We start from the raw sequence: 15,780 nt of genomic DNA, 5'->3' as shown, positions 1-15,780 counted from the left end.
TCCCTACCACCCAACTGATCAAGATCGTTTCTGTGTTGCAGATTATTTCACATGATAATATTTTTTCATTATTATTATTATTATTTCTATCATTGCATATATATATAATATTTGCAAGATCAAGTTGTCTAGCATGCGACACACACACGTGCCAGATTGAGAAGAAAAAAATGATTAATAAAATAACTAGGAACCCCCTTTGATGAATCTTCTTTGAAATGATTGCCTTGATTCATCAGCAGCATCATATCCATAAACTTGTATAATTGATGATTAAAATGATGAATTATAAATTTAAAAAAAAAAACACACACACACAACTGTCAATAATAATTTAAAATTTTATTAAAATTACATATTTTTTTTTTTATACATTTGATTTTCATTTAAAGAAATAATAAATTTATAATTTTTATAAATTATTTTATATAATGATTTGTTTTTAAATTATAAACATTTAATTATTTTAATTATTTTAATAGTAACAAGACAAAGGTGTTGGAATTTAAATATAAAAATAAAACACTAATTACATATTATTCCGGTAAAAAATATTTTTCTATTTTGTTATTGTCACAAAGATATATAATTAAAATTTATATTTTTTTTTTTAATTAAAAATATTACGTTTATTTGTTTTTCTATTTTATATGTTGTATAAAAAAAAAAGAACGACAAATGTTTGTCGTGAAAAAATTGAGACTAACGTAAAATTGTCAAGAAGTGTTTATATATGAATTAAAATTGAACAAGTAGATCATTTAAATAGCTGATAAAAAAAAAGCTAAATTTATTTTCTTAAATATTTCGTTACAAGTTTAAGCCAGTTATAGTTACTTTTAAATTTTCAATTTTAAAAGAATGCAAGCTGTAATTATTTCGCCATATTATACAAAAAAATTTATAATAATAAAATTTTTAAAATGCAAAAAACTTGATTGACATAAAAATTAACACCATAATAAATTGAGACAATACGTATGCAATTATGTGATAAATTTACAGCAATGAATTAATTGACATTTATAATTATGTATCTTGAAAATCATCATCCTGATGATTCAGTATACAAAAAAAGAAAAAAAAAAAAAAAACAGCAACAGCAGCATTGCTTCTCATTGCGTGATGAATTTCGAAAAATAAAAATAAAAAAATAATGACAATAATAAATGAAATACGAAGAAGGGCCGAGTTGATAAATAGTAAGACATAAATGTTATTTGTAAACGGTGTACATATGAGAATTTGAATTAAAACTGGCTTGATCTAGTTGATATTGGAAAAAACCAGATGATGCAGTTTAAAAGACGCTAAACAACCAAAAGATGAATTTTTTTTTTCTTCTTTTATTGTTCATATTATTTTTTTTCTTGTAATTGTCTAATTAACAGATGATGAATTCAATCTCCAAACTTTTTAATTAACATTTTTTCTTCAATATACTATTCTCCTTAAATAATGATTCACAATTTTTTTTACATTTTTTATTTGGATTAATTAATAATAATAATAATGTTTGATATGTCAATCTTGAAATAAAAACATACACAATTTAATAAACATTTTTTTTTTTTTATTTCGTTTTATATAATCATACAACTATTATATTTATTATTGTCATTTATATTGTCAATTTTAATTTATTATTTAATTTATATATTTTTTTTTTTTGTACATATTATTCATAAGTTTAATTTGTTTTTTTAGGCTAATTGTAATTTGTATATTTTTTTTATATTAAAATTAAGTAATCACAATGCCATTGGAAGACGAATTTTCTTTATATTTGTATGTATATTTTAAAAATTTAGATAAATAAATCTATTAAAATTTGTAAATTATTCTTAAAAAAAAAAGTTGGAATATTTCTAGGCAATTAAGTATGAGACAACTATTAAAAATCCATCTACATTTTTGTGGTATCATTATCTAAATAATCTGAATTTTGATTATTTGAATATTTTGATTGTAAGCTTGTATTATTTAAATTACATTGTTGTCTTGTTTTAATACGATTAGCAATGAATGGAAAAAATAAATCAGGATCGATATAATTTTTTTTGTCTCGTGTAATATTACTAACAATCCAACCAACTGCAACAGTAATAAATAGACCAATTGGTGCATACAACATGTATGATATTTTGTATAAATAAAAATAATCGTTTGAATTAAAATTATTAATCAAATTTGTTGTGTTTGATGATACTGTCACAGTACAATTATCAACAGATGTAGGTAAACCAATTGGTCTTGGTCTTGGTTGACCAAATGCAATCCAAGTTAAAAATAATAGAGCTGTTAATGCACCAGTTATTGCACCATTTTGTTTAGCTGTTTCACAAAGCATACCAAGTGTAAATAATCCCAATAATGGTCCACCAACAACACCAAATATTGTCAAACTTATTTGTAATACACCAGATAAATATTGTGCCAAATAAGCAATACCAATACAAATAATACCAAGTATAAATGCCAATAATTTACTCCAAATAATTGAATTTTTTTGTTTAAATTCATTACCAGTTATGCTTGAATATATTGGCTTAATATAATCTTCAAGAAATACTGCTGATAGGGAATTTAAAGCTGCTGATATTGTACTAATACCAGCACTTATTATACCTGCAATAAAATCATTCATATTAATAATTAATAATATAATAATTAATTCATTATATGGTCATTTAACAAACCTGCAATAAATAAACCAGGTAAACCAGGAACTGATGACATTGTATCCATAACATAAAGTGGCATCAACATATCCATACCAAATCCTTTTCCTTTTGTTTTAAGTGGATCACAGTCATGATATTTACTGTAAATTGCTAAACCAGAAAAACATGTTGTCACTGATAATGCTGTTAGTATTGGCCAATTTATCCATAATGTTTTTCTTGCTGCTGATAAACTTCTATTTAATTTAGAGAAAAAGAATCATCAAATTAATTAAATACATGAAATATTTATTGATATTTGTTTTGTTAAATTTTTATTTAGTGGAAAATTTTATCATCATCTTACTTGACAGTTAGCATTCGTTGAACCTGAATTTGATTGACCCCATAAAGTGATAAAAATGTACACATACCACCAACAATAAGACTGAACCATGAATGACGTTCAGTTGGATCAAATGAAAAACTGAAAAACAAAAAACATCAAATAAATATTAAAGTATAGTTCAATTTAAAAATATTATGTAGACTAAAATAATGACTAACTTGTCGAATTGTATTCTTTTTCCATCTTTAGCAATTTTCCATATTTCACTAAAACCACCAGTATCATTAACAGCAGTACCAATGACAATAATTAATGATGCAAACATAAGAAATGCTTGAAATACATCTGTTGCTAATACTGCTTTCATACCACCAATACTTGAATAAAATGCACAAACAATACCAACAAGAAGTATACTTGTTGTTTTTGATAATCCAGTTGTTGTTTCAAGTGCCAATGCTGGTGCATATAATACAATGCCAGAATATAATATTAATTGTATTGATAATACAATACTAGCAAGTAAACGTGTTTTAATACCAAAACGTTTTTCTAAATATTCATATGCACTTGTTGCTTGTAGCTTATAAAAAACTGGTAAAAAACCATAACAAACAATTGGTGTACCAATTAAATATGATATATTTATAACGACAAATTGTGTACCATATACATAATTTTCAGCTGATACACCAAGTAGTGTTATTGCTGACATAAATGACACCATCAATGCAATACCAACTGGTAAAATACTCATTGATTTATTTGCTGAATAATATTCCTATTACAAAAAAAATATTTTGTTATCATTTAATCATTTGTGGTGGAAGGAAGTTTTTTCTTGAAAAATTACCTCAGTTGTTTTTTGTCTTCCTCCAGTTAATCTGTAATACAAACCAATACCAATACTTATCATCAGCATTAGTCCAATAACCAAATAATCAACCCATCCTAAAATTGCTGTTGCTTCCATTTTTTTAAACTGAAAAAAAATTTAATAATAATTTATAAAAATTAATGTATTATTGATGTTTGTAAAAGAAATAAAAAATAAATTTATTTATAATCAGATTCAAGGTCATTTAAAATTATCAAATTGTCAACAAATTTATTAATTCAGGGATTTTATTCTCATTGGAGATTAAAACATAAAATGTATATTTTAAATTGAGTAATTTTTATTAAATTGAATTTTTATATTGTCAATGTCAATTTATAAAAAATATAAAAATTTTATTTTATTATATAGCTTTATGCTCTTGTGTTATCCAGTAAAATTTGCATTTTTTGAAAGTAAATAATTTACATATTTAAATATTGAATAATATATTATTTAACTCACCAGTATAATACTGTTGAATTTATAATTTTTATAATCAACTTGTTGGATTGCCACGTGATCACTTTAATTGAAAAAATATAAAATAAAAATATTCATTGATGTAAAATTCTGTAGACTTGATTTTAACTGTTGTTCACTTGATTCAACTCAGTCAATTAATTTGGTGCTTAATGTGTTGCATTTAAAAAAAAAATAAAAAATAAAAAAAAAAATTAATCGTTGATGATAATAACGATGAACCAAGTAAAGCTGAACACACAAAAAATAAATTTTACCGATTAGATAAAGATAATGATCATCATTAAATTTTTCCAATATACTATAAATAATAATAATTTATACCCAATATTTGTTAAGTAAAAAAAAAATAAAAAAATGTCTATAATCTAGTGATAGTACTTAAAAAACTAAAAAATATAAAAAAAAGATTTTCTAACTTAAAATCAATTACATAAACACATTCGACCACTGATCAGAAAATTCTAATTGATGACAATAATAATAATGAATAAATAATAATAACAAAACTTAAATTTCAAATATTTCCCACCTAAAAATTGCGGCATTACCGACAGTCGATAAATTTCAAAAATGGAGAGAAAAATTTATAAATTCATTGTTTATTATTAATTTTTTTATCAATTGTTTTTATTGACTTGTATATTTTTTTTTTACATATTAACGTCTAGACATCTTGCCTGATGTGTGCTCCAATAAAATTTTTTCATTGGACAATAGACAGCTGTGCATTGTCATATTAATTATTAATTCACCAATGATAAAAATACACACACACACTAGTATATATTGTCAATGAAATGTCTATTCTATTATAACACTTGAAAAAAAAAATTAATATATTTACCTGAAGTAAATTAAATAACAAATAAACACAATAAAAAAAAAATTAAATATTATTTATGTGTGAGATTTTGATGACGCACAAGTAACAACACACATTTGTGTAACAATAGGATAAACTTTTGGATAAACTGATCAATGTGTTGGTAAAATAAAATGAGTATTGGTAAAATTATTTCATGTACATGGACTTTGTAAAAATGAAGGGATGACGTATGAAAAGAGGTCCTCGTAAAATCAAAAAGAAATATTTAATAAAATTTGTCTACATGTCAAAAACATTGTGTCTTAATTTTGTTGACGATAATTAATAATTTATAAAGTTTAATATAAAAAAAAAACAGAGTAATAGATATAAGTTAATTCGGTTTAAAGTGATAAAGGATTTGTCAACATGTTGGTATTGATTAATCGTATTTTAGACTGGTTCAAGTCATTATTTTGGAAAGAAGAAATGGAGTTAACACTAGTTGGTTTACAATACAGTGGTAAAACAACATTTGTCAATGTCATTGCTGTAAGTTAATAATAATATTTTAATTATTTATTTGTTTATAATAATGGAGCCCAACCCAGTATGTGTCATTCATCAAATCATCAAGTAAAATGAATTATTATTTTACTCATTTTATTATTGGAGTAAATGACATTTGTTGTTGATAATTTGATAATGCAATTACAAGTTAATTAATGATGATTATTTATGTTTTTAGTCTGGACAATTTAGTGAAGATATGATACCCACTGTTGGTTTTAATATGCGTAAAATAACAAAAGGAAATGTTACAATAAAAGTTTGGGATATTGGTGGACAACCAAGATTTAGATCAATGTGGGAAAGATATTGTCGTGGTGTTAATGCTATTGTTTATATGGTTGATGCTGCTGATCCAGAAAAAATTGAAGCTAGTCGTAATGAATTGCATAATTTATTGGATAAACCACAATTATCTGGTATACCTGTTTTGGTACTTGGTAATAAAAGAGATTTACCACATGCACTTGATGAAAATGGTCTTATAGATAGAATGTAAATATTTATAATAATCATACAATGTTAAATGAACAAACAAAATTAACACAAGTCTATTTTAAAATATTATTTTATCAATTTTTTAATTTGAAAACAATTAGTATATTAATTTTTTTACATTTATTAATTAGTTAATTAGCTAAACAACTTTATTATAATTTATTTCAAATTAATTTTAATTTTGTGTTGAAAAAAAATTGTTGAATAATTTATTTTGTTCATTTTACATGATATTTATTTATAGCTTTAATAATCGAATTGTTTTTTAATTGTAAATTTTATAATTTAACAGGAATCTTTCAGCAATTCAAGATCGTGAAATATGCTGCTACAGTATTTCATGCAAAGAAAAAGACAACATTGACATAACACTCCAATGGCTCATAGCTCATTCAAAGGGTGGAGTTCGCTAATTATTATTATTCATTTTTAATATATAATGATATTATGATTTTAATTATTATTATGAGATGAAAAAAAAAAAACATATAATTTGGATATATTTCAATGAACAACAATGATTATAAGTCATGACAACAACTTTGGCAAATAATTCTCGGGAACAATGATGATTTTAAAATGAAAAAAAAATAATAAAAATAAAGGAGGGCACATACTCGGGAAAATAATAGTGATCATAATTTGTTCATAGTTCGTACGTTTTTTTAGTCTAGAAAAAAAAAAAATATAACAAAACAAGTTATAAATTATTAAATTAAAAAAATAACAAGTTTTAATAATATTATTATGTTGAATGTTTGTTTGTATGCAAAGTGCGACAATTATTATTAATTATTATTGTTTAAATAATAAACATTATTTACACAAAAATCTCATTTAAAAAATATATCACATTTTACAATTTTAAAAAACAATTACATTCATTTTTTCATTCATTTATGTATATTTTTTTTTCTTTTGATTTATTATAAATTTATTTTGACAACGATTAATAAACAATTAATTGTTTTAAAGCCAAAAAAAGAAATAACAATTTTTTAAAAATGACTTATTTAATTATGGACATTTTGTTGTAAAAAATACTTAATGTATATTAATTTTTATTATTAAGCATCCAATAAAATCGTCAAATAATAAATTGTAATTTTATTTTCGTTGAATTTATTTACAAAATTTTTGACAGCGAATGCATGAAAAAGGAGGAAAAAAAAATAAACAAACTTGCTTGTCATTCATTCGGTGAATAATAATTATGTCAAACACACACACACACATTTATAAAAATCAATTTTTTAAAAGAGTGCATAAAAGAAGGATATATATTTTTATCTCTTTTATTTTTTATTTTATCAACACACACACTCTCGAGCAAAACACAAATTCAGTTTGATATAAAACATGGCAGCCGCAACAGACGAATTGGGTAAGTTATTATTTTATTAAATATATTTATAAAAAATATACAACAAAATATAATTTAATAATAATTAAACTTGTCAAGTTTATTAATTATTATTGATAGTCAATTTTAGTTTCAATGGATTTGTAAAATTTGGATCCATCATTTTCTTTTTATCCTTTGCAGTAAAAAAAAAAAAAAAAGTCAAATGTCATGCCACTAAAATTAATTCAACTTTAATATTAAAAAAAAAAAAAAATTTAATTGTTATTTGTAAAGGCTTGAAATTAATTAATAAATGATGTTTTTTCAGTTCTTTTGGAACGAGTTTTTTTGTGTCTTGGAAGTGCTGATACAGATGAAAAATTACAATCATCAATATGCAAATTTTTACCACCAGTTTTATTGAAATTATCAAGTCCACAAGAAGGTGTAAGAAAAAAAGTAATGTCATTATTAATACATATAAATAAACGTGTTAAAAGTCGTCCAAAAGTACAATTACCAGTTGAAGCATTATTGCTACAATATCAAGATCCATCAGCAAGTACATTTGTTATTAATTTTACAATAATATATATTAAAATTGGTTATCCACGTATGGATATTAAAAAACAAGTTGAACTTGTACCAAGTGTATTAAATGCAATTGATGGTAAACCATTATCACATCAAGATAGTTTATTATTAATAATAATGCCAATACTTGGTCATATTGAAATACCAATGGATCCAGAAAAAAGACAAAATTTATTGGGTTTAAAAGAAAAACGTAATATTGCTGCATTAATGGCAACATTTATGGTTGACATGTTAATATTACCATATGGCTCAGTTGGAACAAGTGATAATAATAATCAACAAGGACAAAAAACAATTGATTGGTCACAATTTCCTGTACCACCTGGTTTATGTGAATATGCATTTAAACGTGTTGTTGGTGATACACCACCAATACCAGAACAACTTGAACAATGTAAATTAGGAATTGTCAAATTTATAACACGTAGTTCATTTACTGAAATTGATATGTTAACACCATTAATAATAGCATCAGCTGATACACGTTTTTCTGTAGCAAATTTAGCTGATATGGAATTACGTAAAATTGTTAGTACACTTGATTGGTCAGCACCACAATTAGTACTGCCATTGTATATATTATTTCTTGGTTCATGTTCATTTACAAGTACACAAAAAGATATTAAACCAGAAATGAAAAGATTACCAGCAAATACAAGAATAAGATTAAAGCTATTACAATATTTATGTCGTGTTAAAAAAAATGCAATAATATTACCAGCAGCAATACAAATTATATTTGATTCATTGTATGGTAATAATACAAATAAAAAATTAAAAACACTTGCATTAGATTTTGCATTAAATATGGTACAACAATGTTCATTAACACCACTAACAAGTGTTGCACCAATAATTCTAAATGGAATGATTAAGCTAATAGCTGAAGGTGAACAAGAACATAAATCAATGGCATATACAATTATTGGACAACTTGGTAAAAGAATACCAACTCTAGTCAATAAAGATATGAGTTTAGTTGAAAAATTTTTTGAAGCATTAACAACAACAAATGATAATGAATTACGTAGAACAATTAGAGATGCATTAGTATCAATGTCATCATCATTTATAATGAATAATGATAATGAACAAAATATTACATTAATGAATTCATTATTATCATCACATATTGAATCAACAGAACCAAGTGTTAGATATGTTGCTGTGCATTATGTTGCAACAGTATTTCCACAAAATCATGGTCCATCACGTTATCTATTGTTAATTGCATGTGGTGATGAAAAACCAGAAGTATCAACTGAAGCAATTAAAGCATTATATGGTACATCACATAAAAATGAAAGACATACTAAAGATCATTATTTACCTGATTTTTCAAATCTCGTAACATACATTAATTGGCAATTACAAACAAGATTAAAAAATAAAAATCAAATTGTACAAATTGGTAATAATACATTGCCATATAATTTAACAACATACAATGAAATAATAACTTACTTGAGATTATGTCTAGCTAAAAGTGCTGATATTAAATTACAAGATGGTCCTGATGATAATCATCCAAATGATAATTCACCAATAATGGCTAGATATTTAAATCAGCTATTAGTCAAAGATACAAAATACATTGATGCATATTTAAATATACTGGAGCCATTAAATCGTACAAGTGCTGATAAAATATCATTAAATGCGTTGCTTGAAATTATTGGTACAATACCAGTGACAATGACATCAAGATTTGTCAGTGAATTAACATGGTTACGTACACTTTTAACATCAACAAAAACACATGTACGTGAAATTGCTGCTAAAATACATGCAATTATAATAACACATAATTTGAATCAAGAAGAATTTGATAAACAAGCTGATGAATTTATAAATACAACAATGAAAAATAAATTAATTGAAACACAACATGGTGCACTTGTTGCATTACCATATATGATTGAAAGTAAAATTATGTCAAATAAATTATTAAATGATAGCAAATTATTGTCATTAAATAATTGGAATATATATTGCAAAACAATTGATTTAATATATTTATATTTAAAAAATCCAACTGGTATTCTAGTTGAAGCAGCAACACAAGCAATTGGTATTATTGGAAAAACATATTCATTACCAATACCAGATGATGATGATGATGATGGAGATGAAAAAGTTTTGAGTAAAAAAAAAATAGTCGATACATTATTTTCAATTTTAACAAATGCTAAAATAAGTCATAAAATTAAAGAAAATGCAATAATGTCATTGGGTTTAATATGCATTGGTGAAGAATTTCCATGGACAAAATTAATAATTGAAAAATTTATAAATTTATCAAAAGAAACAAAAGATTCATCAATACATTTTACAATTGCTGATGCACTTGTATTATGTGTACAAGGTAAATCAGCACCAGAAGCAAGAAATGCATGGATTGAATTACCAATTGAATATGAAAATAGAACAGTATTTAGTTCAAAAAGTGATGAATTATTAGAATTTTTATTGAATGAATTATTAAAATTAGCACCAGATCCACATCCAAATTCACGTCAATCAATATGTATATGGTTATTGGCTATTGTTAAAAGAAATTCAAAACGTAAAGCTGTTATTGATAAATTATCTGAAATACAAAATGCATTTATGAGTTTTCTGTCTGAAAACAATGAAATTGTACAAGATGTTGGTAGTAAAGGTATATGTTTAGTATATGATACAAGTGAAGAAAGTGGAAGAAATGAACTTGTATCAAATTTATTAAATCAATTATCAGATGGACGTCGTGCTGTAACACAAGTTAATCCAGATACAAAATTATTTGAAGATGGTGCATTGGGTAAAGCACCAACTGGTGGAAATATATCAACATACAAAGAAATATGTTCATTAGCATCTGATTTAAATAAACCAGATTTAATATATAGATTTCTTCAATTAGCTAATCATAATGCTGTATGGACATCTAAAAAAGGTGCTGCATATGGTTTTTCAGCAATAGCAAGTGTTGCTAAAAATGAACTTGATAAATATTTACCAAATATTGTACCAAAATTATACAGATATCAATTTGATCCAACACCAAAAATACAACAAAGTATGTCAAGTATATGGCATGCAATTGTACCATCAACACAAAAAGCATTGGAACAATATCATGATGAAATACTTGATGATTTAATTATAAATTTAACAAATAATCAATGGCGTGTTAGAATAAGTTGTTGTTTAGCATTATCTGATTTGCTAAAATCAAATGCACCAATTAATTATGAAAAACGTTCACCAGATTTATGGAAACAATTATTTCGTGTTATGGATGATGTACATGAAGATACACGTAATACAGCAACTAAAACAGCAATGTTATTTAGTAAAATATGTATTAGACAATGTGATATTGCATATGGTAAAACAAATGTACTTGAAGCAATATTACCAGTATTTCTTGATATTGGTATAACACATAATGTCACAACAGTACGTTCATTATCATTACAAACAGTATCACAATTTGTGACAACTGCTGGACCAATGTTAAAATCATCACTTGTTAATTTAATACCAGCATTATTAACAGCAACTGATTTAGAAAATACAACACTTAATTTATTAAGTACACGTTATAGTGGATTATCAGATGATTATCAAACAACAATTGATAATGTCAGAACAAATGTTGCTAAATCACATAATGCAACAGAAACAATGAAAAAATGTACACAATATATTGATTCAACAATTCTAAAAGAATTAATGCCAAAAGTTATTGAATTAATTAAATCAAGTATTGGTCTTGGTTCAAAAGTTGCAATATCACATTTTTTAATATATTTATGTATACAATTGAAAAACGAATTACAACCATATACTGGTAAAATAATAACAGCATTATTAAATGGTTTAATGGATCGTAATGCAGCTGTTAGAAAAACAAATGCAATAACAATTGGTCATATTGTTGGTTCAGCAAAAGATACACATTTAGATAAATTATTTAATACATTAAATAAATGGTATATGGAACGTGAAGATGATTCAATAAGATATGCTATTGGACAAACATTACAATCAATTAGTAATCAAAATTATGAAATAATTAAAAATTATAATGATATTGTATTACCATTAACATTTTTTGCAATGCATTGTGTTAAAACAGTTGATAATGAAAATACAATAACCCTATGGACTGATTTATGGAATGAAATTGCACATGGTACTGAGACAGCAATTAAAAAATATTTAACAACAATAACAAATACATTAAATCAAGCATTAGAATCAGCATCATGGACAACAAAAGCACAAGCAGCAAATGCTGTATCAACAGTTGCTATTAAAATTGGAACAAGTATGGATGATACATCAAGATATACATTATTAAAAATATTATCATCTGGTTTACAAGGACGTACATGGAATGGTAAAGAATTGCTTCTTAATGCATTATCAACACTTGCATGTAATAGTAAAGAACCACTTAGTAAAGATCAACAGCTAACTAAAATTGTCACTGATGCATTATATAAAGAATGTAAAAAAGATAATTTAGAATATCGAAGACATGCACTTAAAGCATTTACTGATGTTTTACATGAATTAGAAATTGATAATTTTGTTCAACTTTATGATATTGCACAAGAAATATTAATTAAATTATCTAAAAAAAATAATGGTGATGATGATGATAATGATGAGGATGAATCAAGTGCTGGTACAACTGAAGAAAGTAATAAAAAACGTGAAAATCAAATGAAATTACAAGAAGTTGTTTATGAATCACTTGGTAAAGCATGGCCATCAAATCCAGAAAGTAAAACAACACAAGATAAATATTGTCTTCAATTTGTAACACATTGTTATGAAACATTACCAAATAGTACTAGAACAATTCAAGTTGCTATTATGACAACATTAAATCGTTTTGTTGAAAAGCTATTATTATTTAAAATGACAAATGATCAATTGACAATTGATGATCATAAAAAAATGAATAAAATATGTCAAACAATTCATGATATATTAAAAATATCAATTGGCATATCAAAATATACCAGAATTCGTAAAGAATCATTAAATATATTTTTAACAATGTCCAAAAAATTTATTGACAATAAACATGATAAACAATTTGATAATTTAAAATCATTATTTTGTCAAATATTGCCAGAATTAACACTTGATAATCAGCCAGAAGTACGAACAAGAATTGTTGATATTAAATCAATATTTGAAATTTAAAAAAATAATAAAAATAAACATTAACACATGATATTTAATAAATTACTATTTTTTTTCAATTTTGGTTTTTTTTTTCTTTTTTTTTTTTATTTAATAATACAATTTTTTTTTCTCCTCAATATAATGAAGTTTTATAAAAAAGACTGTATTGAATTTATTATTATTATTATTAAAAATTAATTGAATGAATTAAACAAAAAAAAAATGAATATTTATTGAATTTTTTTAAGTAATATTGATGCACCAGAACCTTTTTGATTTTTCAAAATTTTAGCATGTTTTTTTAATTTATTAATAAGTTGATTTTTAATATTTTCATCTTCATTTTCAATTAATAAAACAAGTAAAAAGCATCCTCTATTAAATGACAGCCATCTTTTAATTTCTTCATCATCAAGTTTATCAATAATTTGTTGACCAAATGTATTTTTATTATTTTCCAATAAATTTTTATCAGATTGTATGAGTTTTTTAAACATCATATGTAAACCAGGATGTTCAACAATGGTATATTTAGTTTTATTATCCTCCAATGTAATATCTGGATTTGTTAAAACATCAGCAATTGATTTAAATGCTTTATCAAGACTATCACCATTGCATGATTTTAAAATAGCAAGTGTAACCATGGCAATTGAACTACTACCAAGCCAAAATATTGCTTCATTTGATATGGCATCTAACAATTGATTACCAACAGCTTCAAGTAATTCTTTTTCTCTAATATCAGCTGGTTTTTTACTTGTTGTATTAGAATCACCTTTTTCTAATTGTTGAATAAATGATGGATGAAAATTATGACTGTCTCTTCTTGCAACTAAATATAATAAAACTTTTTTACCATGTTCATCATTAACAATGTCATTTAAATTATTAATTAATTCAGGAAATAAAATTTTTTTCATTAATGTTGTATCATCAATTGAATCAAAACATGCCATTAATATAATATGTCCATATTCTGATATTGCAATATCTTTAACATGTTCTTTCATTGATTTTAATGATAATTTTCTATCTTTTGTTGTACCATGCCAAATACAATTAAGAGCAACTTCTGCACCATCTTTTGTTGTTGATAATTCATATATTGAATCTCTAAGCATGACAATTAATTCAGCACGATCTTCATCATTACATTGTGATAAAAATTCTGATAATATTGTATGTACTATTGAATTACCAATTGCATTTTTATTCATAACACGAATTAAATTCATTTTAACTGCTGATAAAGTTGCTGTTTTCATGTCAGTTGATTTAGCATAAACATCAACAAGTGTTTTAATATTTTTATCTTTTGAATTTTTATACATACCACCATAAAATTCTTGTTTTACTATATTTTTTGTTTCATCATTTGCCCATGTTCTGTAGGCTGTATCAATAAGTGGTCCTGATACTACATTACTAACTAATTCAACAACATGACCACTGCAACCTAATAATATTTCTTGTCTCATATTATCATTGCCGTATTTTAAGAATTTTTTTAAACAATTTTTAGCATATTTTGAATGAAATAATTCAGCTGTTTTTGCTTTAACTTCATTAAATATTGATTGTCTTTTTTCATCTGTTGAAAATTTTATTAACCACTGAATTGTTCTTGATAAATCATGGGTAAATATTAATTTTTCAAATTTACCATCTAATAATTTATATAATTCATTTGTTAATTCAATTTTTTTATCACCAATGCAATCAGAACGTCGCAATTTTTCTTCAATTTTTTTAGCTTTCACAGCAATGTCATAAACATTTTCTAACTTTTGTACTCTACGTTTTTCTTTTAAATCTTTTTTTTCTTTTTTAAATTTTTGCCAATCTGGTTTTTCACCAGCTACTGTTGTTGCTGGTCCATTCATACCATTTTGTGGTTTTTTTTTATTGTTATTATTAAATTTACCAACATTTTTTTTTTCAAATTTTGGCTTTTTATCTGTTGTTGATTTATTATTATCAATTGATTTTTTGAATTTTTTATTATTTCCATTCTCTTGCTTTGCGTCTTTACTTAATTCACGTTTCATTTTTTATTATTTTTTTAAATATATCTAGAAAAATTAACAAGCATGGAATTATTAACCTCAAAATTGTATTAAATATTTATTTAAAGAAAAACAATTAATTAAATTAAAATTAGTTGCTGTTATTTGATTTTATTACCTTTTATTGTTATTATTAAATATAAAACTATATTTTATTTTCACTAATTTAATAATTATTGTTATTTAAAAACAACTACAATGTGGAGCAATGTGGAGTAAAAAATATCACCCTCGTGGTTTACTTGGACAATTTATTTTTCCAATTTCCAATTGCTCATTTTTGTGACGTCACGAGAAATATAAAAAAAATTCTCGGTGAATAATCGGGAAT

At 24.2% G+C, this 15,780-nt stretch overlaps 4 protein-coding genes across 4 annotated transcripts; 2 read left to right on the top strand and 2 right to left on the bottom strand.

The window, feature by feature from the left end:
• Positions 1-1,875: 1,875 nt before the first annotated feature.
• On the bottom strand, positions 1,876-4,824 carry LOC122859073 (putative sodium-dependent multivitamin transporter). The gene is made up of 6 exons (XM_044162427.1): positions 4,355-4,824; positions 3,866-3,994; positions 3,231-3,793; positions 3,031-3,150; positions 2,700-2,920; positions 1,876-2,628 (listed from the first exon to the last, which is right to left on the bottom strand). Exons 2-6 carry the CDS (start codon positions 3,983-3,985, stop codon positions 1,907-1,909), a joined length of 1,746 nt encoding a protein of 581 aa, XP_044018362.1. The 5' UTR covers positions 3,986-3,994; positions 4,355-4,824; the 3' UTR covers positions 1,876-1,906.
• A 206-nt stretch (positions 4,825-5,030) lies between these two features.
• On the top strand, positions 5,031-6,936 carry LOC122859072 (ADP-ribosylation factor-like protein 8B-A). The gene is made up of 3 exons (XM_044162426.1): positions 5,031-5,732; positions 5,929-6,245; positions 6,541-6,936. The coding sequence occupies exons 1-3, from the start codon at positions 5,610-5,612 to the stop codon at positions 6,659-6,661; spliced, it is 561 nt and encodes a 186-aa protein (XP_044018361.1). The 5' UTR covers positions 5,031-5,609; the 3' UTR covers positions 6,662-6,936.
• Positions 6,937-7,439: 503 nt separating this feature from the next.
• LOC122859068 (proteasome adapter and scaffold protein ECM29) lies at positions 7,440-13,607 on the top strand. Its single transcript, XM_044162421.1, has 2 exons — positions 7,440-7,632; positions 7,922-13,607. The coding sequence occupies exons 1-2, from the start codon at positions 7,608-7,610 to the stop codon at positions 13,396-13,398; spliced, it is 5,502 nt and encodes a 1,833-aa protein (XP_044018356.1). The 5' UTR covers positions 7,440-7,607; the 3' UTR covers positions 13,399-13,607.
• Positions 13,447-15,696, bottom strand: LOC122859070 (pumilio homolog 3). Its single transcript, XM_044162422.1, has 2 exons — positions 15,568-15,696; positions 13,447-15,455 (listed from the first exon to the last, which is right to left on the bottom strand). The coding sequence occupies exon 2, from the start codon at positions 15,429-15,431 to the stop codon at positions 13,611-13,613; it is 1,821 nt and encodes a 606-aa protein (XP_044018357.1). The 5' UTR covers positions 15,432-15,455; positions 15,568-15,696; the 3' UTR covers positions 13,447-13,610.
• Between the last annotated feature and the right edge of the window lie 84 nt (positions 15,697-15,780).

The sequence above is a fragment of the Aphidius gifuensis genome, linkage group LG6 (assembly GCF_014905175.1).
Source record: "Aphidius gifuensis isolate YNYX2018 linkage group LG6, ASM1490517v1, whole genome shotgun sequence".
Taxonomy (NCBI): domain Eukaryota; kingdom Metazoa; phylum Arthropoda; class Insecta; order Hymenoptera; family Braconidae; genus Aphidius; species Aphidius gifuensis.
This window is presented reverse-complemented; position numbering and strand designations above follow the sequence as displayed.

Bases quoted from the DNA above. Each gene is read 5' to 3' on its own strand.
- LOC122859073 (XM_044162427.1), bottom strand. From the start codon at position 3,985: ATGGAAGCAACAGCAATTTTAGGATGGGTTGATTATTTGGTTATTGGA. The intron at 3,151-3,230 runs GTTAGTCATTAT...TTTGTTTTTCAG, and splicing joins AAAAGAATACAATTCGACAA to TTTTTCATTTGATCCAACTG. The intron at 2,629-2,699 runs GTTTGTTAAATG...ATTTTATTGCAG, and splicing joins ACCTGGTTTATTTATTGCAG to GTATAATAAGTGCTGGTATT.
- LOC122859072 (XM_044162426.1), top strand. From the start codon at position 5,610: ATGTTGGTATTGATTAATCGTATTTTAGACTGGTTCAAGTCATTATTT. The intron at 5,733-5,928 runs GTAAGTTAATAA...TTATGTTTTTAG, and splicing joins CATTTGTCAATGTCATTGCT to TCTGGACAATTTAGTGAAGA. The intron at 6,246-6,540 runs GTAAATATTTAT...ATAATTTAACAG, and splicing joins AATGGTCTTATAGATAGAAT to GAATCTTTCAGCAATTCAAG.
- LOC122859068 (XM_044162421.1), top strand. From the start codon at position 7,608: ATGGCAGCCGCAACAGACGAATTGG. The intron at 7,633-7,921 runs GTAAGTTATTAT...ATGTTTTTTCAG, and splicing joins AGCCGCAACAGACGAATTGG to TTCTTTTGGAACGAGTTTTT.
- LOC122859070 (XM_044162422.1), bottom strand. From the start codon at position 15,431: ATGAAACGTGAATTAAGTAAAGACGCAAAGCAAGAGAATGGAAATAAT.